A 25146-nucleotide genomic window follows, 5' to 3' on the forward strand; every position below is an offset into this window, starting at 1 on the left:
TGCTGAGATAGATTGGATGACTCAAAGGTTAAAGCTTTCTCTTTAATAACAGTATTCATTAATTGAACCAAACATTTGACAAATCGTGTTTAACTCTTAAGACGTGGGTGTTAAGATGCTATTGTCATGGAAATGATTCTATTTCTTAGGCATTCACTCAAAAGCTCCTTAATTGTTGACTGAATCGAATGGTATGATTGTCCATGTTCCAACATTACGCACTTGTCACCTTATGCTGATGGATGTGTTGTCAGGAAAACATATCTGGTTTCAGGTTCACAAGTAACTTCACCCAAATTGAGGCTAGAAACACTGGCATGGTCCCTTAGTACAATTTGATAGAAATTTGAGTCCTCACTATTTCAGTTGCTGACTCTCACAATCTAAAGATGTTCAGTTACAATATTTCAGATCTAATTTCCTCAAGAAAGAGAAGTGGGCCCATCAGAACAATGGTATCCACTATTCACTGAGCAGAGTTCAGAGGTTTCATTCAGCTAAACATTATCCCAAAACAGCAATAGCTTCATCTCGCTATCATTCTTTGTGTTTGTAGAAGTGCCTTCATTTTGGTTAGCCTCATCCCAGTTCATTTCCTCCTGTCTCTTAGTATACAAATGTCAGTATTCTGTGCCATTACATTCTTTACATAGGCAATACTATAGAAATGGAACTTCATTGAATCCCTACAATATGGAAGCAGGTCATTAGGCCCATCAAATCTCTATGAAGGGCATCTCATGCAGATCCACCCCCCCCCATCCTCCCTGAAATCCTGCATATCTCGTGGCTAATCCACCTAACTTGCGCATCTTTGGCTTGTGGGAAGAAACCATGCAGACACAGGGAGAATGTACAAACTCCACACAGACAGTCACCCAAGGCTGGAATTGAATCTGGGTCCCTGGCACCGTGAGGCAGTAGTGCTAGCCACTGAGCCACCATGCCACCCAGTATGAAAGGGCAGACAATCTGGAAAAGGTGGGATACCAGTAACCAACTAAACTTGTTGTAGGGACAGCTAAGTTTTTTTCAGCAGTTTGTTTTACAATATGAACATTTGCAAGTAGAATTTTAAAAGTCACACAAAATTCTGACTGATATCAGGTACATTATTACGAACACTATAAGTAGATTTTTTTGATCAAGATTTAAATTATTGTTTTATACAATATTTTAATTTGATTATGTTCTGATCTGCAGCAAGTGCCTGAAGAAGATTAAATTATCAAGGAAAGATTTTCCAGAACATTCATACTGAAGAAAAATAGGCCAGTGTATGGAGATAAATAACCTTTCCCACTCAATAACGAGAATAAGTCTTATAAATTTTATACTGTAAATATATGAGAAGGTGCTGATAATTTCAGACAACAAAACTGTCTTGATCTACTTAAACCCGAGGCAGGAACAATATACAAGTAGTGGTCATAAATATATAAATGTGACACAAATGTTCATTGTACTAATGATGGGTTGACAGGTATGACTAAGAAGAAGAGTAATGTTTTCGCACAGTTTATCTCCAGACACAAGAATTGGATGGATGTGAAAAGACAGCTGCTTGTCATAAGAGGCAAAGGGAATGCATTATATTCAGTCACGTTGTATTCTTCAAAGCTGTTAAAAGTCTCACCATTGTTGAATGCCACCCATGGATCAGTTTGTTAGACTATAACATTTGGAAGGGGATTTGTACTGAATGTGACAATAATTCAGGAAAAACAAATGTACTTTAAACCATTGCAATCTGAAAATCATTCTGACTGCACAGATTTGCATCTGAAATAACTATTTTCACCCACAAAGCCAAAAAAGCCCTGTTACGGCAGGTATGTTACTGATAATACAATACTTTTGTCGGATGGGAAGAACCAATAACAGGAGTTCTAGTTTGGTTCTTCATTCAATGGCTTCCTGAGATGTTAAGTGGAGCAATGAGGTACACCCTGCTTCAGAAGATACAACACAGGTCTATAATAACAGGAAATAGAGGAAGCAGCTTGTTAAAGACAGAAAGAAGCAAACATGCAACCAACAAATCAGATTATACGTTTGCAGCCCTGCCATGTGATCATGAACAGTAGTAGAAACTTAACTAACTGAAGGAGGAAGTTTCATGAACATCTTCATCCTCAACAATGAGGAAATCTTGCTTACAAGTACAAAAGACAAGGCTGAAGCATTCACAATCATCTTTATGGAGAGGCCTAGTAGATTATCCACACTGCTCAGCCTTTGAGGTTTCCTTTGTTATAGAATTCAGTCCAAACAACATGATTCCAACTTTGATATTAAAAACAGCTGAGCACATTGGATACCGCAAAGATTTATGCGCCCTGATAACTTTTGGCTTTAGTTTTGATGGCAGCTTCTCCAGAACCCACTATGTCTCTAAGGGGATTGTACAACAACTACATCTACCTGACAAAGTTGAAAATTGCCGAGAGTGTGGTGCTGGAAAAGCACAGCAGGCCAGACAGCATCTGAGGAGCAGGAGAATCGACGTTTCGAGCATAACCTCTTCATCAGGAAAGATACTCCTTGAATGCTCCTCTCCTGCTCCTTGGATGCTGTCTGACTGGCTGTGCTTTTCCAGCACCACACTCTTGGCAATTTTCAGTATCTAATCTCCAGCATCTGCAGTCCTCATTTTCTCCAAAGTTGAAAATTCTCCAGCTGTGTCCTTTCTGTGAAAAACAGGACAAAATCAATGTTGCCAATTAATGCCCCATCAGTCTACCCTCAATCATCAGAGAAACAATGGATGATGTCAATGACTATGCTATCAAACTTATTTACATATTCACATGCTCACTGTTGCATCTTTTGGGTTCTACCAGAGCTTGTGCCTCTAAATTTCATTACACTTCTGGCATAAACATGAATTAAAAGTGCCAAATTCATGAGATGACATGAAGTGTGAGTGAATGTTCTTCACAAAGTATTGTTTGATTTGACAGTCAAACGAAGGAGTCTTTGTAAAACTGAAGTTGATGGAATCAAGGAGAAAAGTTTCCATTGGCTGCAGTCATACATAACACAATGGAATACAGTTACTGTGATGGTAGCTGATCATTTCAGTTGAAGTCAATGGAGCAGGCATTCCTTGGGGTAGTGTCCTAAGTAGTTTAAATATCTCTAGCTGCTTTACTAATGACGTTCTCTCCTTCATAAGGTTAGAAGTGGGGACGTTCACTGATGATTGTACAGTGAAAATGCTTAGATAATAAAGCTGTCTGTGCCCATGTGCAGCAAAAGCTGGGTATTCATGCTTAGAAAGTAACATTCCCAGTACTAATAATGATCACTTCCAACAAGATTGTAACCACCTCTATACATTTCCAATCAGTAACATTCTGGGGATTATCATTGACCAGAAATTCAACTGGACCAGTAATGTAAATAGAAGGTCAAATATTGCAATGAGTAACTCTTCTCCATTACTGGTCCACCAACTCTATGGCACGAGTCTGCAGTGTCACGAAATACTCTTCACTTGTCTAAATTAGCGCACTCCAAGAACATTCAAGATGCTTGACAACATTCAAGACAATGCAGTTCACATGATGGGCATCCACTCTCGGCACCATGTGAAATGCAGAAACCAAGTTGTGCACGACAAGGACTCACAAACTGCAATTAAAAATACGAAGATAAACTACTCTGGTGATGTTGGTTGAGGGACTCCCTCTCTTACACCATTACTAGGTGGAGCATGCACTGTAACATGGATTGCATCAGTTTAAGAATGTGCACCACCACCTTCTCAAAGGCAATTAGGGATAACCAACAAATGTTAGCTTTGTCAGCAATGCCCACATCCCATTAATGATATTTTAAATATTACTTTCATTTATTTCCTCTTTACTGGTTCTTTAAACTTCTCTTTCATTCTTTTTCTGAATTCATATTTCCTGGTACAGATCGCTGCGTTATAATGTGTGTTTCGTCAATGCAAATGGTCTAATTAAAGGGCCTCAAAGTAGGAGCATTCCGCTTCTACTGCTTTAAAAGGAACCAAGATTATTCCTCCATACGCTGATCATTCTACAAATATCAAATTCAATTCACATAACTTTAAACTTAAGTGACACTTTAATAGACATTTAGACGTACTGCAACGTGGTTACCTTTTCTCCCATGGATACACCCCCTGAAGTAATGATGATATCAGCACGACTTATCCCTTCATTGAGAGCATTCAGCAGGTCATCAGGGCTACAAATGAAAGAAAGATATTTATTAAGTACTAATTGAAAAAATGATGAAAAAGTAAACTTGAACAATTGTTGCTGAAGACAGCAAAGATTGCATCTTCATCGTATCCAATAGGAGAGGACATTGGAACAGCTATAATTCTCGGTTAATGCTGACAAAACTAATATCATTCTCTGTGGGATGAGCAGCAACACTCTCTATGATCTTGGCTTTATCGCCAAACCTGGCTAAACTAGGGATACAAAATTTTCCTAGACCGCTAGACGAGGAGCTCAGTTCTTCCACCTGAAACTCTCCTTTCCCCCTCCCCTCTTATGTTACCAGCATTTGTTTTTCTTCAGCCTCAGTTGCAAATAACCTGCTCAAGTATTTAGGAATTTGAGGTTCAACTATTAATGTTATATAAAATAACATACTTGTTTGTTAGATTAATCTGCCTATACTTAAATTGATCCTGTTGAAGATAACTATCAGAGAAACAGCAGCTGAGGCTGCCAAGTGGATGAGGAAAACTGGCACCTTTTAACAAAATATAAATTCTTCAACATTACTTTGAATCAACTTCAAAAATTTCCTTTAAAAGGAAAGCTGTAATTTTTTTTGTATTACTGAAGTTTGAGAGTAATTTGGGTCAAGTGAAATCTTCAAAGCACTACATCTTTAGTTTTCTTATTGGTATTGCAAAGGTACACATATATTTCATTATACAATCCACAGATATGGGGATAAGGTTTCTTAGTGACCAGGTTATGTTAATAATGCTAATACAGAACTTGCTAACAATTATGCTGACACTTATTTATTACTTCATAAGCCCTTTAGTTCATGATGAGATCAAGATCAAACATAGTTAATATTTGATTTCATAACTAATTATTACAAGTGTGAACGACAATATGATCACATATTGGCAGGAACTGGTTTTATTGAAAAATACATTGAAAGGTGAACGTTTAATGTTCTTGTCTTACTACTAATGTTGCAAGATGCAAAGACTGTCTCAAGAGTTAATGAACTGGAATCTACTGCCACCTGGTGAAATGTGAGTTTATTCTGCATCTGTTACTGTTTGCAATTTAGAACAGGGTGTAAATACACAACAACTATAAGATGTTTTCATTAACACACAATTTTTCTTCAACTTTCAACTCCAACTTTCAGAAATTGTGAAGGCATATCAGAAGAAAACAAAAACAATGAATAATGGGAATGATTGAAAGGCTTCAATTTGTCATTTGAATAACTTGATTTTGGCTTTTGTTAAAGCATAGAAAGCCGGTTTCTGACAGCTTTATCTTTGCAAAATAAAAATTCATAGATTCATTTACATAGTAGACTTTAACTCTGAATTCAGTCCTGCTCCCTACACAATTCACCTAAATATATTTGCTTGTGCAGGATTGCCTCACGGTGAACAAATTTAAATCTGACACATAAATAATAAGCTTTCATGGGATATTGATTCACTGCCCTATTAAAAACATTGTATAATCTGAAACAAATCAAATTAATTTGCAGAGATATATTAGTGATAAGGTTCAGATTTAAAACCAACAGTAATACCCTGTAAACTTTTTATGGCAGGTACTCATAGTAGTAAAGGGGAGAAAAACTAACAATAGCAAAGGGCAAGAATAGACAACTATTGCTCTATTGAACTATTTATTCTGCTTAAGCAATAACTGAAACATAAATGTGTCATTTTCATATAAAATCTATTCCCTGTTAATCACAAAGACATAAAAAGTCTTGAACATGAGCAGACAGAAAGCCAACAAAGCTAAAATATGTGTGCACTATGAATGTTCTGATGAGACACATACCCTAAAAGCAACAGTACCTCGACATTAACCACCATAGTTGCATCCCCACAAGAACCAGAGTGCGCGCTGCTATTAGGAAGATTGCTTATTCAAACCTAGATACTGTACAAGTGGATTCCCACTGAGAGGAGAAGTTCTAGAATAAAAGACGGTTTTCTGATTTTTCTAACACCACTCAGCACATTGTGAAGGAACGTGTGAAACGGTTCAAGCTGTGCGAGTTGCTAATACTCACTGCAGATCAACACAGTCACCTTGCACTAAACAACCAATTAGACTGGCAGTTGGTAGAACAGCTTGACTTGAAACCAACCTGCTTTGCCAACTGAAAAATTTCACAGTTTACAACTGGTGACTTTCCTACATGCAGCTTGAGGGATGCTGTTATTTTAAGCTTCTTATAGTTAGCTAAAACCATATCAATGGGAAATATGGATATAGCTTTTGTTCTTCTATTGCTGAAAGAGTTCTGGATCTTAAAGAGGACACCTACTCCAGGACAAGGAGAAAGTGAGGACTGCAGATGCTGGAGATCAGAGTCGAAAAGCATGGTGCTGGAAAAGCACAGCTGGTCACGCAGCGTCCGTAGTGCAGGAGAATCAACATTTCAAGCATAAGGTCTTCACCGAAACGTTGACTCTCCTGCTCCGCGGATGTTGCCTGACTGGCTGTGCTTTTCCAGCATCATACTCTTTGACTGCTCCAGGACAGGGCAGACAACACAGATTTTAGTATGCCAGCACTCTTAAACCGAGTGTTCTAATGGAGTACATCAGACAAATAATCAGAATATAGTGTGTGACTAACGACACTGTATCTAATTTTGAATAACTGATTTCCTCAAACCTACATATGTGAAATATTTATTGTTGAATTAAACTTACATCAGAGTTTGCATTTTATTGCTTAGACTGGCAACTTCCACACAACAATAAATAATTATAACTATGAACAATGTGATTACTTTCCTCAGTACTTTGTAAGCTTCATATTTGAGAAAGCCGACTTTAAAATAAATCAAAGAGCCCAATTTCTCATTTCAAGTTTAAGGTTAAATATTATCCAGACATGTACATTTTCTGCTGCAGACTGCAAACTGAAAACACAAAGGACATGTGTAGCAGTCAGCAGTAAATGAGGTTTGTAACACTTACACTTGCCTGCTGACTTCAGTGTAAAAGCCCTTAGAGAGTCTATGTCAGCCAGCTATCGCAAAAATGCAGTGCCCTCTTGAGACTTCTATGAGCAAGCCAAACAACTGAGCCTCTCCTTAACCTATTAGCAGCAGAGTCTGAACCAGGAAGTGTAAATTATGAAGAGTAAATTCAAAGTCAAATATAGAACATAAAGGAGAACAGAACATGAAATAAAATGGATTAAGAAGGAGAGATAAATGAGAAACAAAAAATAAATAAACCAATTTTAATATGTTTATTTCTTTTAAATCTCTGAGATCCTCTGTATATACTTGCTATTGAATTTGAAGTGTTTTATAAATAGATTTATACACTTCCCATGACCATCTTTTAGGTATTCTTATGCAGGACAACACAGTGGTTTCCACAATCTCCGTTCCTTCAGAGTCCTGCAGTGTTGTACATTGAGTTTCAAGAACAAATGATGTGTTGACAAAAAGGGAGAGAAAGGAAAGATAATGAGGCAAGAAGTGTGGAAACATTTAGTGGAAATGAGAAGGTGCGAGGATGAGAGTATGGGGGATAGAGTAAAGATAATTGAAGAATTAAAGGTGGTGGGTGCAGGAGGGAGATGTCAAAGGAACTTAGCCCTTTGCTTTCCATTTATTCCTAACTTCACGTCCAACACTAAGATATGTGACTTATAACACAGTGTAATATAGTAAAAAGGGAATGAAGAAAGCTGCTTAACTTGACCTTTTGTTAGCACTGAGGACTGGGAATTAACAGATTTACAAGGATGTTGCCAGGGTTGGAGGGTGTGAACTGTAGGGAGAGGTTGAATAGGCTGTGGCTATTTTCCCTGGGGCATTGGAGGCTAAGGGGTGACCTTATACAGGTTTATAAAATCACAAGGGACATAGATAAGGTAAATAGACAAGGTATTTTCCCAGGGGAATCCAAAACTAGCGGACATTGGTTTAAGGTAAGAGGGGAAAAAATTAAAAGGAACCTAATGGTTAACTTTTTCATGTACAGGGTGGTGTGTATGGAATGAGCTGCCAGAGGAAATGGTGGAGGCTAATACAATTATAATACTTAAAAGGCATCTGGATGGGTACATGAATAGGAAGGGTTTAGAGGGATATATGCCAAATGCTGGCAAATGGGACTAGGTCTATTTAGGATATCTGGTCGGCATGGATGAATTGGTCTGAAGGGTCTGTTTCCATGCTGTACCGCTTTATGACTCTAAAACTCGAAATGTATAAAATAAGTGAAGTTTTAAATAATACTTAGTTTCACTCTGCCTATTATTGTAAATGTATAGATGATCAATTAAAAATGTTCTTAAAAACTGACAGGTTACACTGAAATCTCTGTAAAGACAACAGGCCTCGACCATCACCATCCATAGACCATGCTCCATGCACAACAACTTGGGAGTATTTGGAGAAAGTTGATCAGTTCAATTCCTGGATAGCTAATGTAGATCAGATTATTGGCAAGAGTATGGAGCTCGATCCCTGTTCGGCTAGGGTGAATTCAGGATCTCCTTCCTTACTCTATCCATGGTGGAGGCTGTGTTTTGTGGGTCAGACCTGACTTCTGGCAGTTAACTCGTGAAGAAGAAAGTTAGTGGCAGACAATTCACCATGCAGAGCCACCTGCCAAAGCCAGAAGAGATGCCATCAACCAGCGAACAACCAGAGACAGGAAATAATCAATGAGAAGAATGGGTAAAATTTAGGAGAGAGACTACCTAGTGGTAAAAGGCCGGCATTGAAACAAAGACCTGCTGAACAGCTCAAAGGTAAAATTTAGAAGGCATTGTCTCAGTGGCACAACCAGACTTAAAATTTGGCAATTATGAACTTCAGAAAATAATCCCATATCCTGAGACTACACAAGTTCTGGCCTTCACAAGCTAATGATGAAAATGCAGGGCCTTTTTAAGGTTGGAAAGAGTGAAAGATGACACAACATGCCACATTGTGTCTGACTTCATGTAGCAGAAGTCAGATAAAGCCAAGCTTAGGTTTTAGAGCACAATATCTGGAGAAGTAAAAGGAGTTTAAGGTTGTGGGAAAATAGCTGATGCAACAAACCTTGTTCAGTGAAAATGCAGGGAAGAATAAAGATGCATAGGGTGGAATACTTGAAGTTTAGGAATAAAAAGACAATAAAGTTCAGAGGAGCAGTGTCTGTAACTCATAAGCTTGATAAAAACAAGAAACAAATGATGTAGAGAGACAGTGTGTTAGATGGTGATTCTTTTGGATTGAGAGAAGACTCACCTCCTGAGTGAGGAAACATTTGGGAAATTAAGATTTCTCTGAACGCAAAGAGATAAAATTAAGGCTTTAAATTAAGTAAATTTTTACAGTGCAGAGAAAGGGTAATCAGCCCTACAGGTCTGTGCTCCTGTTTCGCAGCGCAGATATTGACAGATCATTTTATTCCTTTGTCCCCATGAACTTTCAGTGACTTGATTTATGTCTCTGATTTACAAAAGCAGCAAATTATTTAAAAGACAAACTTTATATATTTGTTCATTTTACATTTTGAGAGAGATTAATTTTGTAGCCCCGGAGGACAGAATTTCAAGAAATAAAAAGTGCATCAATTAATCATTTTGAATTGAAGCAGCCACAGCAGCAAATGAATGATGTATGGCACAGCATGCAATGTTCACTGAATTATAGTGAAATTACAGCTCAACATGTTCAATCTTTTCCTGGCTATGAATATTAATTCAAAAGAAACAAAAACTGCCATGACCTTGAGTTATCTTGAAGCAAAATTACGATTATAATTAATGCAACAATTAACACAGAAAAAGAACCAATACTGTTTATTGCTGGAACTTTTTCAATTTTTAATCCCAGATCAATTTGGCTGAAGCAAGAGACAATTTTAAAACTGATGAATTCACTGAGATTTTAGGATGAAAAAGCACACTGTTAATGTATTACCTGTTTAATTTAATGGCTGGAATCCTACATTCAAATTCAAGCCAGGGATAGTAATGACTGAACATACTCAACCTATCCTTAGTAAGAGTTTCCTCCCTCCACTGGTCACACATCCCCCTTAATTTCAGAGAAACAGTTATTTATCCTGGAGATCAGTACAAGCATCATTTTAGCACAGTAAGCCAAAAATCACTTCCTTTAATGTTCTCTTATGTACTTTTTTGTTATTCATACACAAACTCCAAGACATACTGAGTTTCAAGACTAAAGGACATGTGTGGGAAGGTAATGTTGACAAAAGCAGACCCGATTTTCAACATACTTGACAAAGTCTGGAGATTTTAGATATCTCAACTGCATTTGTTAAATAAACTAAGAAACAGTCAGATAAGAACAAGTCTTGCTTAAATACTTAAATGGTATCGTGTAGCTTTAAGCTGCAGATACACAAAACAATCAATTAAATTGAAGAGAAAAACAAACTAAAGTATAACACTACCATTTGCAACAGCAGTGGATATACAATTAAATGTGGGAGTCCAAGTGCTCAAAACATACAATTCATTTTTGTAGGCTCTGGAAGTTTGGAAAGTGAGAAACCTTAGCTTTGGTATAATCTTTGATATACCTTTCAGTATTTATTAACCAACATTGATCATGTCTGTTGAGCACAATATTCTTCCAAGGCTAACAGACTACTTAACTTTGGAAATATAAATACTCGTGATGACTACAGCACATCTTTAAAGTGTTTGATTCCAAATCCAACCTGGCCAATTACTCCTCCATCAGCTGACTCTCAGTGATCAGCAATGTGACATAAGTGGTCGCAGACAATGCTGTCAAGCTGGAATTGCTCAGTAATGACCTGCTCACTGATGCTCAGTTTGGGGTGCTGCCCAGGGTCACTCAGCTCCTGATCTTCACTTTGTGAAGCAGAGTGCATCCCCTTATGCAGCATAATGTTCAGGCTCGGGCTGACAAATGGTGAGTAACATTTGGAGATATTAACCTCGAAACTGCTAGTTTGGCTGAAATGATCTTAAATGAAATTAAGTAAAATGTGGAGAAAACATATGAAGTCTGGTGATGACCTAATGACTAGGAAGGTCACTTTAAAATGTATCTGTGTTTGGCTGAAGGAATGTGCATGTTTACATAAAGTACTGAAACTCAGCAGTAAAGAAATGTTTGAACTGTCACAGTAACTCTGGAAAAGCTGAAGTTTTGTTAAAAACAGACACAGTAAACTAAAATGAGTAAAGCTAATGCCTGTCCTTGAGCATCTCTAAAACCTGGAATTTTACAGGAAAAAGTACTGGTTAACAAGTGCATCGAGTTTTCAAAACATGCACCAAAATATATAACAGTGCTTACTTATCTCCAACAATTCCCAGGTTGATAGTTGGGTAACCATGTTCCTGAATTGTTGCTAGAAGGGTCGAACGATTGCTGTCCCGAATCTTTCCTGGTGTTAGCTCGTCTTCAGGATTCAGGAGCTGTTGAAGCAAACCATAGAGATTACAATATCAATCCAGTACTTGATTCACTGTTATGATTTGATAAACTACAAAGATCAAAAAATTCCACAACTTGATGAACTGATTGCCAATATTTGACGAAGGAATTTTACTTCCTTCTCCACATACCCTCCGCCTGCCATAGTGTCTTTGGAGAAATTAGTAAAATTGCATTACAAGTTTGACTTACAGACTGTGCACCTACAGTGATACAGAAATAAAACTGGGTCATTCAAGGTATGTTGATACTGTCCATGGTACTACCTTCTGGTACTGAACTTCACTAAAGGGCAAACTTACTGTTTCAACAGATGTTGATATGGAATCCTTACATTGCGGAATTATGTAATTGAAGTCTCTTCAAGTTAAATATTTATTTGGTAACATTCTAAACTGCTGAATGATACGTTATTCCTCCAGTGGTCCCCAGTGTCACAGATATCAGTCTCCAGCCAATTCAATTTACTCCATGTGATATCAAGAAATGGTTGCAAGCATTAGATACAGTAAATGCTATGGCCCTGACAACATTTCAGTAATTGGACTGAAGATTTGTGCTCCAGAACTTGCCGCTCTCTTAGCCAGGCTCTTCAAGTACAGTTACAACACCGATATATGCCTGATAATGTGGAAAATTGCCCAGGTGTGCCTTGTAACCAAAATAGAGAACAAATCCAACCTGGCCAACTACTGTCCCATCAGTCTGCTCTCAATCATCAGTGAAATGATGGAAGGTGTAATCAACAGTGCTATCAAGCAGCACCTGCTCAGCGATGCCCAGTTTGAGTTCTGGCCAGGGTCACTCAGCTTCTGACCTCTTTACAGCCTTGGTTCAAACATGGACAAAAGCTGAATTCTAGAGATTAGATGAGAGTGATATTAAGGCCATATTTGTCTGAATGTGACATCAAAAAACCAGCAAAACTGGAATCAATGGGTATTAGGAGGAATTGGAGCAAACGTTTCACTAGTTGGAGTCATATCTGGCACATAGGAAGATGATTGGATGTCAACTGATCTCAGCTCCAGGACCTCTCTGTATAAGTTCCTCAAGGTAGTGCCCTAAACCTAATTATCTTTGGCTACTTCATCAATGACCTTCACTTCACCATAAGGGCAGAAGTGAGATGTTCGCCAATGATTGCACAATGTTCAACACCATTCGTAACTCCTCAGATACGGAAGCTGTTCAGATTTGAATGCAACAAGATCTGGATCATATCCAGACTTGGGCTGACAAATGACAAGTAACAGTTGTATCACACTATGAGAGACAATCTAACACCCATCCCTTGACATTCAAGGGTATTATTGTTCCTTAATTCCCTCATAATCAGCTTCCTAGGTTACTATTGATTATAAACTCAACTGAACTCACCACATAAACACAGTCACTACAAAAGCAGGTCAGAGGCTTTGAATACTGCAGTGAGTGACTCACCTCCTGACTCCCCAAAGCCTGTCTTCCCATCTGCAAAGCACAGGTCAATACTTCCCAGTTGCCTGGATGGGTGCAGCTCCAACAACACTCAAGCCATTTGATATCATCTAGAAAAAAGCAGCCCACTTTACTGGCACCACATATTGCAAAATTCATGGGAAGGTCCTTAGATAGCTCTTTCCAAACCCACAACTACTTTCAACTAGAAAGACAAGGGCAGCAGATATATGGGAACACCAACACCTTCAAGTTCCCCTCCAAGCCACACACATTCCTGACTTGAAATATATCACCATTCCTTCACTGTCGCTGGGTCAAAATCATGGAATTCTCTCCTTCAGGGCATTGAGGGTCAACCACACCATGTGGCCAGCAGTGATTCAAAAAGGCAGCTTATCATCACCTTCTCAAGGGCAGCTAAACATGAATAATAAAAACTGGCCAGTTAGCACCATCCATGTCCCATGAATGAATTAAAAAATACGATTGGAAATACTGATGGAGCTTAGGGATGTGGGGAGAGATTTTCATTGAGTCAAAGAAATGCTGTGGAAGGGTCGAAGTGGCAGCTAGATCCCTATTTTGAGACTTTCAACCCCTTTCCTGGGCTTTCCTATTTTCACCAGTCCCACTAAAGGGTGCAGCAGGTTCCAGCTGAGACCCAGACAAGTCCTAGTCCTCTGCAATGTTCATGGAGTCAGTCAGCTTTTAAAGGATTCTTGGTTCACGACCCCTGAGAGATGTCATAAGCCATAATCTGGATAAGGGAACCGTTCAAAAGCTGAGTTCAAAAATCCTCATCCAAGACATAAAATCAAGCTATTTCCTCCCTCCACCCACCTCCCATGACCATTTATATTTTTCATGCCAAGTTAAAGGTAAGTTACCATACCAGAGTGCCATAGGACTACTCTCTTGTTAGTGTGAGATGACTGGTTGTGATTTAATTTGAGGGTCACTGTGCCTCAGGTGGGGGGTGAGGTCAGGAAGGCATGACCTTCACGATAACTTCATCTGGCTCAGGAAATGAGTTCACATTGTTGTTGTCACTCTGTATCACAAACCAGCCAACTGAACTAAATGACTACCATACAAAGTAATGCTCCTTCATTTAGTCCATCTTCATGTTCCTTCGTTCACTCCTTGTACTCTTCATTTCAATATGTGATACATTCAAGTCCATTAAACCTCTATATACTCTGTACAGAATCAATGAAACTTTAGCAACAATAGGAAGTGGTTTAAAAAAGCTTTCAAAAATTATTCATTCATAACTTCACACTTCCTTAAAAAAAACTCCTTTCACCAATAAAAGTGTTGATCAGACAGACCCTTTAAAGTATCAATACCAGAAGCACCAAGGTCTTGACACCTTCTTGTCTTGTGTAAATAAACATTGTGCAATTCACAGCATTGATCAGAGAGCTGCAGCTGTCAATCAAGCTATGTTTTTACCAGGCTCAGCTGTTTCAATTGTGGATTGGATTTCAGCCAAACCTCATTGTGCAGTCATAGGAAAAGATAGATTTGCCTCAAAAGAACATCCTTAACCTTGCAGTTACCCCTGGACAACACGGACATCTACGCTAGGCTTCTGCTCATTGACTACAGCTCCACCTTCAAAACCATTATCCCCTCCAGTCTGATCTCAAAATTCTGACCTTGGTCTCGGCTCTGCCCTCTGCAACTGAATCCTCAGCTTTCTGATCCACAGACTGCAATCAGTGAAGATAGGTAACTGCACTTCCTCCACAATAACACTCAACACTCAGCGTCCTCAACCTCCTATTGTACTCTCTTCACACTGATGACTGTATTGCCAAATTCTGAAGGAATTCCATCTACAAGTTCACTGAAGACCACTGTACTAAGATGGATATCTAACAACAATGAATCAAAATACAGAAGGGAGATAGAGGGCTTGGTGTCATAGTGTAATAAGGGCAACCTCTCTCTCAACGTCAGCAGAACTTAAAGAACTGATCATTGACTTCAGAGAGAAAGAAGAACACACCCTCATCTATATCAATGGAACTGAGGTTGAAAGGGTGGAGAGAGTTAAGTTCCTTGGAGTGATGGTAACCAACAAAACCTATCCTGGGCTTCCCAGGATGTGACGGTCAAGAATGCACAACAGCCCCTTCTTTCCTCAGGCGGCTCAGGAAATTTGGAGTGTCTGTAAGGGCCCACACCAACTTCTACAGAGGCGCCACTGAGAGCATACTCTCTGGGTGAATAACTGCCTGGTATGACAACTGCTCTGCCCAGGACCGTAAGAAACTATAGAAGGTGATGTGCACAGCCCAGAGCATCACAGAAGCCAATCTTCCATCCTTGGACTCTATTTGCATGGCACACTACTGCGGAAAGGCTGCCAACATCATCAAAGACCCATTGCACCCTGGTAATCATCTCCTGCAACTTCTTCCATCAGACAGAAGATACAGAAGCCTGAACACATGCACCAGCAGTTTCAGGGACAGCTTCTTCCCAGCCATTATTAGACTGATGAATGGATACTCTGGCCTCAAATAATTTTCTGATCTTGGTAATGATGATCTCCCCAAGCACATGCCCTGTGCAATGTAACCTGCATGCCTCTGTCGAAGTTTTTCTACAACCTCTGATCTGTCCATTCTTGCTTACTATCATCTGCCTATACGGCTTCTAAACAAAGCTTTTCACTGTAGTTTGGTACAAGTGACAATAAATCAAAGAAATGCTACTGGACCTGCGTTTATCCAGCACTTTCTGCATTTATTTTAGATCTCCAGCATCTGCAGTATTTTGCTTTTATATCATTATGCAGGCTGAGATTTTAACTGATCACTTTAGTTAGAAAAGATTCTTGTGTTCTGTAGTTCGAAACACACATACCTACAATTAGTCTACCCTTTCCGCCCCATACTCAGAAATACACTTACTTCATTTCCTGTAGACATCACAGCAACCACAGGAAACTTGTGAACTTCAACTTCAGTAACTCCAACTGTTGCTAGAAGGCCAATTTCAGACGGACCCATATGGGTACCTTTTGCTAGGACACATTCTCCTCTTTTGATATCATGGCCTATTGGTCTAAGCAAAAGAGGCAGAAAAAAAAATTGAATGTCAGTAGTGATCCTGAATAAAAAGACTGTCACTAATCTGAATTAATGCTGGGTTACAGAAGCACATCAAAGTATTCAACTAAACATCGTCACCAGTTAATAAAAAGTTCTGAATTTTACTCAGCTGAAGATTGTTTCTCTGTCATTCAGTAATATTAAAATTATAAAAAGTCTGTAAAAATTAAGTAGATGGGCAAGTTAAAATATATAATGGCTAAACGTTGAAACTGAAACAGGAACCATAAAATATATTCATGTTGAAGGAATATCTGTTGGTGACAGTCAAGAAGAAAACAGCTGATTATGTTTATTAACCATCAATAGAAAGTACTCAAAGTGGAACATTTTGACAAAAATAAGTGTTTGGTGCTGAGATCCACCTCAAGACCCTTTGATCATAAACCAATACAATTTCAAACTTTGTTTAACTCATTTGTAAGGACATGTTGCCTTCAAAATGCAAAACTCTAGATACACAATCCCCACCACATTTAATGTGTATGGACATATGAATGCAATTTAACTCTGTATATACTGACAGTGTAATAGAATATCCCTATTTTTGATAAGATATTATCGAAAATATAAGGGATTTTGATGTGTTTTGTAATAAGCAGAATGCATCATGATGTGCATATGTAACTTTGATTCAAAAACTGCTAATTGCTTACAAAATTTGAGACAATTACATGTAAACCAGCACAATTAAACCTAGTAAAATTAATCCCAGATTGGAATTAAAGTTGAAACATTCTCGATTTTCTGATTATGCCCACCCCATATGATCTTGACTGTTTTTCATATACAGTGGTGATCCCGGAATCTGAACAACTTGGAATCCAAACAATTATTTCAAGAAAATTTTGCCCTAAAATCCAAACACATTTTCAGAATCCGAACACCATGTACCATTCAGGTCGCACATTGTTTGTTCGGTTCGTACCGGGAAGTAGTCGTGAAAGATTCTCTCGTGTGTCCATCACTAGTTTACCTCATGTTTTCACCTTGATTTGTGCTGTTTTTTAAAATTATCACCCTTGTGCATTCACCATGGCACCCAAGAAGAGCAGTGAAGCAAATAATTGCATTCACCATTAGCACTCCTCACTAAGGTAAATGCAGTTATTTTCATGTTAGTATATTTATTTCTATAAGACCATAAGACATAGGAGTGGAAGTAAGGCCATTCGGCCCATTGAGTCCACTCCGCCATTCAATCATGGCTGATGGGCACTTCAACTCCACTTACCCGCATTCTCCCCGTAGCCCTTAATTCCCCGAGACAACAAGAATCTATCAATCTCTGCCTTGAAGACATTTAGCGTCCCGGCCTCCACTGCACTCTGCTTTTATTTTTAATTTCTTTGCTTTTATTATTATTATTTGATATTAAAGTAATTTACTCATCTTATTTTACCTTAATCATGTGTATTTGCAGTTAAAAGTGTCTTTGAAAATTTTTTTTTGGGTCCAGAAACGGATTAATTCACTTTCCATTATTTCTTATGGGGAAAATAGTTTCGGGATCCAAACTTTTCGCATCCAAACAGCCTCGTGGAACAAATTAAAGTCAGATTCTGAGGCACCACTACTATACAACAAGGATGTGACTCAAATACATGACAGTAATAATGCAGGGCATGGTTAAATTCATACTTGTTTCTTTCATTTGTAAAATCATCTGCTTTCCTTTCAACAACAGACTGTGACAGTTGTTGTCCATAAAATGCTCTGGATAATCTCAAAATTTCTGAACTGCTACCACCACATTTATGAATGCTTTCAGAATTAACCTTCAATGAAGAGGTGATTCAAATACATTAGTCAGGAGTGCCTGGAAGAAATATCCACTTTTATCGAAGTGAGTTTGCCCTCCTCAATTTGTCACTTTATCCAGGAGATGACACACCCTGTGAAATGTTTCAAAACCTTTTAAAATTACATGAAAAGGCATTGAAAACTAGTAAAGATGTTTATGGATCAAAGATCACAGGTGGTAGTGGCATGATACAGAGAGGGCAGTGGTGTATTTATAAGGTCAGTGGATCAGTAATCTAGAGGCCGAGACTAAACCTCTAGTTCCAATCCCACCATGGCAGATGGTGAAATGTTAAATCAATAAAATATGGAATTCAAAGCTAGTCTGATTTAGATTTAGATTTACATTTAGATTACTTACAGTGTGGAAACAGGCCCTTCGGCCCAACAAGTCCACACCGACCTTCTGAAGAGCAACCCACCCAGACCCAATCCCCTACATTTACCCCTTCACCTAACACTATGGGCAATTTAGCATGGCCAATTCACCTAACCTGCACATTTTTGGACTGTGGGAGGAAACCGGAGCACCTGGAGGAAACCCACGCTGACACAGGGAGAATGTGCAAACTCCACACAGACAGGTGCCTGAATAATGTCCATATAGCCATTACTGGTTATTGTAAAAGCTTATTCAAAAACATCCTTTAGGCCTACATGTGATTCCAGACTTCCAGCAATATGGATAACTCCAAAATGCCCTCTGAAAAGATTCATTAGCTCTCATGGCATCAGATCATGGCATCCTCCTGGATACTATTTACCACCCCTCACTGGGGTATTGCAAAGTCCATCACCAACAGTGGCTTGGTAGCACCAGTAGTGACGAGGTTGGTTGAGTTGTAAAGGACGCAACTATTAGCCAGAGTTTGCAGCAGGGGGAGAGGTAACCAAGGAGGGGGGAAAATCTACCTGACCTCGCCAATTTATCTGATAAACATGCAAGACAGTGTTGATAGAAGTGACAATTGCACAGTACTTGTGAAGAAGTCATCGCTTTGTCATACTGAAGATATCTTCTATCATGTTAAGACTCGCAGGCCCCAATCAGTAAGGATAGGCAACAACACTGATCCACAATAATCCTCCACAAGGCTGCATGCTCAGCTCCTTATTATGCTCCTTATAGATTCATGACTGTGTGGCCAAATTCAGCTGTAATTCCATTTATAGATTTGCTGATGACACCAGTGGTTGGATCTCAAACAATGACAAGACAGATACAGGAAGGAAATAAAAACCGAAAGAACTGTGGTTGCTGAAAATCAGAAACAAAAACAGAAATTGCTGGAAAACCTGAGCAGGTCTGGCAGCATCTGTGGACAGAAAGGAACTAGCTTAGTGGCAGGGTGTAAAGGCAACACAATCTCTCCCTCAATGTCAAAATGAAGGAGCTGATCAACAACTTCAGGAAACGGAGTGGAGGACACGCACCGGTTTGTATCAATGATGCTGAGGAGGAGGTGGTCGAGAGCTTCAAGTTAGTAGGAGTAAATATCACCAATAAACTGTCCATCCATGTCAATGCTACAGTCAAGAAAGCACTCAGAAAGCTAAGAAAATTTGGCGTATCCACAAAGACTCTATTAAATTTTTATAGATGGTCCACAGAAAGCATCCCATTTGAATGCATTACAGCTTAATATGGTGCCTGCTCTGCCCATGACCACAAGAAATCACAGAGAGTTGCTCAGTCCATCACAAAAAGCAGCTTTATACCTTTGCCACTGCCTTAGGAAAGCAGTTAATATAATCAAAGATCCCTCCCACCCTTGTTCAGAAATGACATTTGTTGATGCTCAGTTTGGGTATTGCCAGAGTTGCTCAGCTCTTGACCTCATTACAACCTTTGTCCAAAGAGGGACAAACAAAGTTGACCTCCAGAGGTTAGGTGAGAGTGACTGACCTTGACATCATGGCAGCTAACATAATCAAAGACCCCTCCCACCCCCTCTACTCTCCTTTCGGGCACAAGATATGAGAATTTTAAAGAGCTTAAGAATAGCCTCTTCCCTGCTGTTATCAGACTTATGAAAGATCTCTCATAGATGAGAGTTGATCTTTCTCTGCACCTTTAACTCTATATTCTGCACTCCACTATATTACCCTTATGCACTTATCTAAGGAATGATTTGTCACGCAATACAATACTTTTCATTGTATCTTGGTATATGTGGCAATAATAAATGATAGCAAAAAAATCAAGAATCAAAGTGAAACGACACCATGCTGAATGGGATTGACTTCACACAGATATTGCAATTCAAAACTGAACATCCATGAAGCATGATAGGTCATCATCAGCAACAGAACTGTACTCAAACATGATCATGACCCAGTTTACCTCCAACTCTACCATTACCATCAAGCTAGCAGATCAACCCTGATCCAAGGAAGAGTACAGGAGATCATGCCTTGTGCAGCATCTGAAATGCCTAAAAATGAGGTGCCAACCTGGTGAAGCTACAAAACAGGATGACTTGCATGCCAAATGGTGGAAGCAGCTTGCAAAAAATAGATTAAATCAAAGCTCTACAGTTCCTGCCACATCCAGTTCCAGTGCTAGCAGAGAATTAAACAAATCTTTGGAGGAGGAGACTCCACAAATATCCTTATCTGCAATAATGAGGGACCCCAGAAGATCAGTGCAAAAGACAAGGCTGAAACATTTGCATCCATCTTCAACCAGAAGTGCCAAGTGGATGATCTATCCTGGCCTCCTCCAAAGGGACCCAGCATCACAGATACCAATCTTTAGCCAATTCAGTTCATTCCACGTGACATCAAGAAATAGTTGAATGCATTGGATACTGTAAAGGCTATGGGCCCTAATAGCATTCTGGCAATAATACTGTGCCTTTGAGTCAGCCACAACATTAGCCATACTGTTTCAGTACAGTTACAATACTGGTATTTACCCAGCAATGTGGGAAGATGCTCAGGTATGTCCTGTACACAAAAAAACAGAACAAATAAACCTGTACAATTATTGGTGTATCAATCTATTCACGTGATCAGCAAAGTGACAGAAGGGGCAGCACCTGTTCTGAAATGACATTCGCTGATGCTCAGTTTGGGTATTGCCAGGGTTGCTTAGCTCTTGATCTCATTACAACCTTTGTCCAAAGATGGACAAACAAAGTTGACTTCCAGAGGTGAGGTGAGAGTGACTGCCCTTGCCATCATAGCAGAATTTTATGGCATCAAGGAACACTAGCAAAAACTGGAGTCAATGGGAATCAGAGGGAAAACTCTCTGCTGGTTAAAGTCATATCTAGTACAAAGGAAGATGGGTGTGTTTGTTGGAGGTCAGTCATTTCAGCTTGGGGACATCTCTGCATGAATTCCACAGAGCAATGTCCTAGACCCAACCATCTTCAACTGCTTCTTTAATGGGGGAATGTTCGCTGGTGATTGCATAATGTTCTGCACCGTTATGACTCATCAGGTATTGAAGCAGTCATTGATAATATGCAGAAAAACCTGAACATCAAGGCTTGGTTGATTTGTAACAAATGACTTTTGCGTCACACAAGTCCCAGACAATGACCAACTCCAACAAGAGAAAATCTAACCATCACCCTTTGTTGTTTAATGACATTGATTGCTAAACTCATACTATGGAGGTCTTGTGAGTTACCAAAGACCAGAAACTGAACAAGTCTAGCCAGGTACATACTGTCACTACAAGGGCAGCTCAGAGGCTAGGAATTCTGTAGATGTACAGACTAAACTTATATCTGGTGGAATTTAGAAAAGTAAGAGATGACTTGATTCAAACATCAAAAATCCTGAGGAGTCTTGACAGGGTGGATGTGGAGAGGATGTTTCCTCTTATGGGACAATCATAACTCTGTGTTCAGCTTTTCTAAATGTCCTGCCATTCTTCTTTAGTAATAGACTCTAGCCAGATGCACCTTACAATGCTAACAGCAGCAAATTTATTGTGAGTGGATGATAATCGTAAGTAAAATTATAGGCAAAGTATTTATGACATCTACTTTGTTTATTAGATGCTGTTTAAGATAATTGGGAAGTATTTCGGAGTGTAAAAAACATTACTTTATTAAAAAAGACATTTTTTTCAAATCATCTCATCATAATTACTTCCACCATTGTAGATCTTTACTGTTCTCCTGATTTGCTTCCAGCTGAATGATCACCAATTTCATGCAGGGACGCAAAGGAGAATTTTCACAGAACAGCTAAAATCCTTAATTTAAAAATCACACTAAAATCTTTTTTTATTGATAAATTTACTCAAACAGGAATAATGATGCTGTTTATATTGATGTCGCAAGCTTGTAATGTTGGCTAATAACGATTTATGATAGCAACTGGATTTTAACATACAAAACCAATTTCAAAACTAACTTCATTTTATTTAACGCGAGCACTCAATTCAAGGAAGTAAGTTTGAGGATAGTATACATGACACTAATCTGAATAAGAGCAGAGAAGTTATCCCTAGTGCCCTGGCCAATATTTACTTGTTCATCAATATCAAAACAAAGAGATTAGCTGGTGTTTATTCCATTGCAATTTGAGCACAATTGAGATGTTGCATCTCCTGCATTATAAAGATTCAAAAACTGCATCATTGTCTGTGAGACGTTTTGAGACATCCAGTAGTTCTGAACAGCAATATTTAAATGCAAGTCTTTCTTTCTAAAATCCTTATGCCTGCTTCATGATCTATATTTAGTGACTCATCAACTGGTACAGCAATTCATCTTAAAACTTTATTCGAAAAATCAGCATGCCTGATCTATTCTAAATGTGACACTAATGGATCTGACTGATCTATTCAATACTCAATGCCAACTTGCACCAAAAGCTCGAAGAATAAGAGATACAGTCTGCCAAATTCAGGATATTGAGCACATTAAATAAACTCAAGATGACTGAAAAAAATGTAACTTTCCACAAATGCACCTTGGTATAATATTCAACAGTTTTATGGGAAACCCGTTTTCCCTTCCTTCAAAATTTTAATCTCTAGAATGATTAAGAGAATTTAGATAATTAGGACCAAGGGGCAGTTTTAACTTAGCAATGCACTGGCAGTTGGCGAGTCCATTAACGCGTTGGGAAGCCAGAAAGCCACAGCACTGCATTTATCAGTAGCTTTATCAGCCAGGCATTGTCATGGAATTTGACTTCTGGGTATCATAACAAATTAGAACGAACAGCTGTGATAACAACTGCATGTCTCCATGTCAGCAGTAGTATTTAAAGGGTTCTTGTCAAGATCAATGTTGCAGTAATATCCAGACAGATGAACAGAGAAAGAAAATTGCACTGGTAGAATCCCAACCTGCAAGGTCACACTTTAATTTGTTGGTACCTTTCTCAAGAACTGATGCTGCTGCTCTATAAGGACCAGAGAGAGAATCCCTTCTCTGGTGATGGTAGGAAGAAGCCAGGCTTGGAGAACACGAAAGCAGTAAGACCATAAGAAATAAGAACAGGGATAGGCCATTTGGCATCTTGAGCCAGCTCAGCTATTCACGAGGATCATGGCTGATTTGACATTTCTCATGTCCACTTCCCCGGCCTTTTCAGGGGCTGCATGTTACAGAGGAAGTTAGCAGCAGCAGCAATGTCGTGGCCAATGAGTTCAGGAACATTAGTAAAATATCTCATTCATATTTTAAATATTCATTCACAGCATGTGGCCTAGGCCAGCATTTATACCCATACTTAATTATCGAGAGAACAGTTTACTAGTCAACCACATTACTGTGGGTCTGGAATCTCATACAGGCCAGACCTGGTGAGGATGACATTAAGGACATTACGGAGCCAGATGGCTTTTTCTTGACAATCAACTCTTAATTCCAGTTTTTTGGCAAATGAATTCAAATTTCACCATTTACTATGGCAGGAATCAAACCCGGATTCCCAGAGCATTATCTGGCACTCTGGATTATTGGTTAGCAAAAATACCATTAGGTTATCGCCTCCCCTTATGATGTTTGACTCAAACCCCTCACTCTGCCTTCCCAAGCCAATTCTAGTATATCACGCCTTACACCAAGCAACCACACATGTACACAGACATCTCTCCAAATGTAGCATTTTACCATTATTCTTGATAATTCAGTTCTTGCATGCACAAGGATATCATTAGATCTGTCAAGGCACCTAAATCACATCTTCAACATTTCAATAACTTGCTAAGTGATAGCTCTCATGGTCAGATGGATTTCATTTCCTTGTTTATGGTCATCATTTCATGCTATTGACTCTAATGTGCCAGCCATTAACTGTACTTTAGAGATAGAAATAGGAGCAGGAGTAGGCCACTTTAGCCTGCACCACACTTGAGTAAAATTATGCTGATGTGCTGAATCTACATTCCCACCTAACTCCAACAATCTTTCATACCATTTGTTTATGAAGAACCGATCTACCGTTGATATCCAGGAGCTGGACTGGTTGAAAAAAAAAGCATCACAGGATCTCTGTATGAATTTTCCACAATCATGCATTATGTTTTCAAAGTGTACAATGATGGAGTGGAAGGCTTTGTGACTGATGAAGACTACAGGGTAATTTGGGGTGCTTTGATTGTCCTATGATGTGCAGTTAATGACTCCTTGAACCTGTGGGAGGCAAGTCGAAGGTGTAAAACATGCTCATTCTGACTGGTACCATTATTGCAAAGTGCACATAATACTTGGTCCTAAAAAACATGACATTGGTCACCGATGGGATGTAGTTGGAGGCATCAGTTTGCAAGTTTCTGCAAATATGTCCTGCAGAAAACTGGAAGGTATGACAGGTGAAAATATTAAGGTTGGTGCTGACTTTGGTTGCCTTGGCAAGATGTCTTCTTTCAGGAGGTTGTAAATGTCAGCCTCCCAATTCAAAGAATTGTGGAATCCTTAGAGTGTGGAAGCAGGCCATTTGGCCCATCGAATCCATGCCGAACCTCTGAAGAGCATTCAGTATGTGGATGTATATCCCTGTAATGCTGCATTTCCCATGGCTAATGCATATAACCTACACATCCCTGAACGCAATAGGCATTTAACATGGCCAAACTACTGAACATCTTTAGAGTGTGGGGGGAAACTGGAACACTCGGAGGAAACCC

At 39.1% G+C, this 25146-nt stretch overlaps 1 protein-coding gene across 24 annotated transcripts in view; it reads right to left on the reverse strand.

Annotated features, from left to right (window-relative positions):
• LOC140476464 (gephyrin) overlaps window positions 1-25146 on the reverse strand; it is a 538995-nt gene that overhangs the window by 58242 nt on the left and 455607 nt on the right. For all 24 annotated transcript variants that reach the window (XM_072569115.1, XM_072569120.1, XM_072569118.1 and 21 more), the window contains 3 exons: window positions 16041-16194; window positions 11533-11654; window positions 4134-4221 (listed from right to left, as the gene is read on the reverse strand). In XM_072569115.1, coding sequence (XP_072425216.1) covers window positions 4134-4221; window positions 11533-11654; window positions 16041-16194 — 364 coding nt within the window. The remainder of the gene's footprint in view (window positions 1-4133; window positions 4222-11532; window positions 11655-16040; window positions 16195-25146) is intronic.

Source organism: Chiloscyllium punctatum, chromosome 4, assembly GCF_047496795.1.
Source record: "Chiloscyllium punctatum isolate Juve2018m chromosome 4, sChiPun1.3, whole genome shotgun sequence".
Lineage (NCBI taxonomy): Eukaryota > Metazoa > Chordata > Chondrichthyes > Orectolobiformes > Hemiscylliidae > Chiloscyllium > Chiloscyllium punctatum.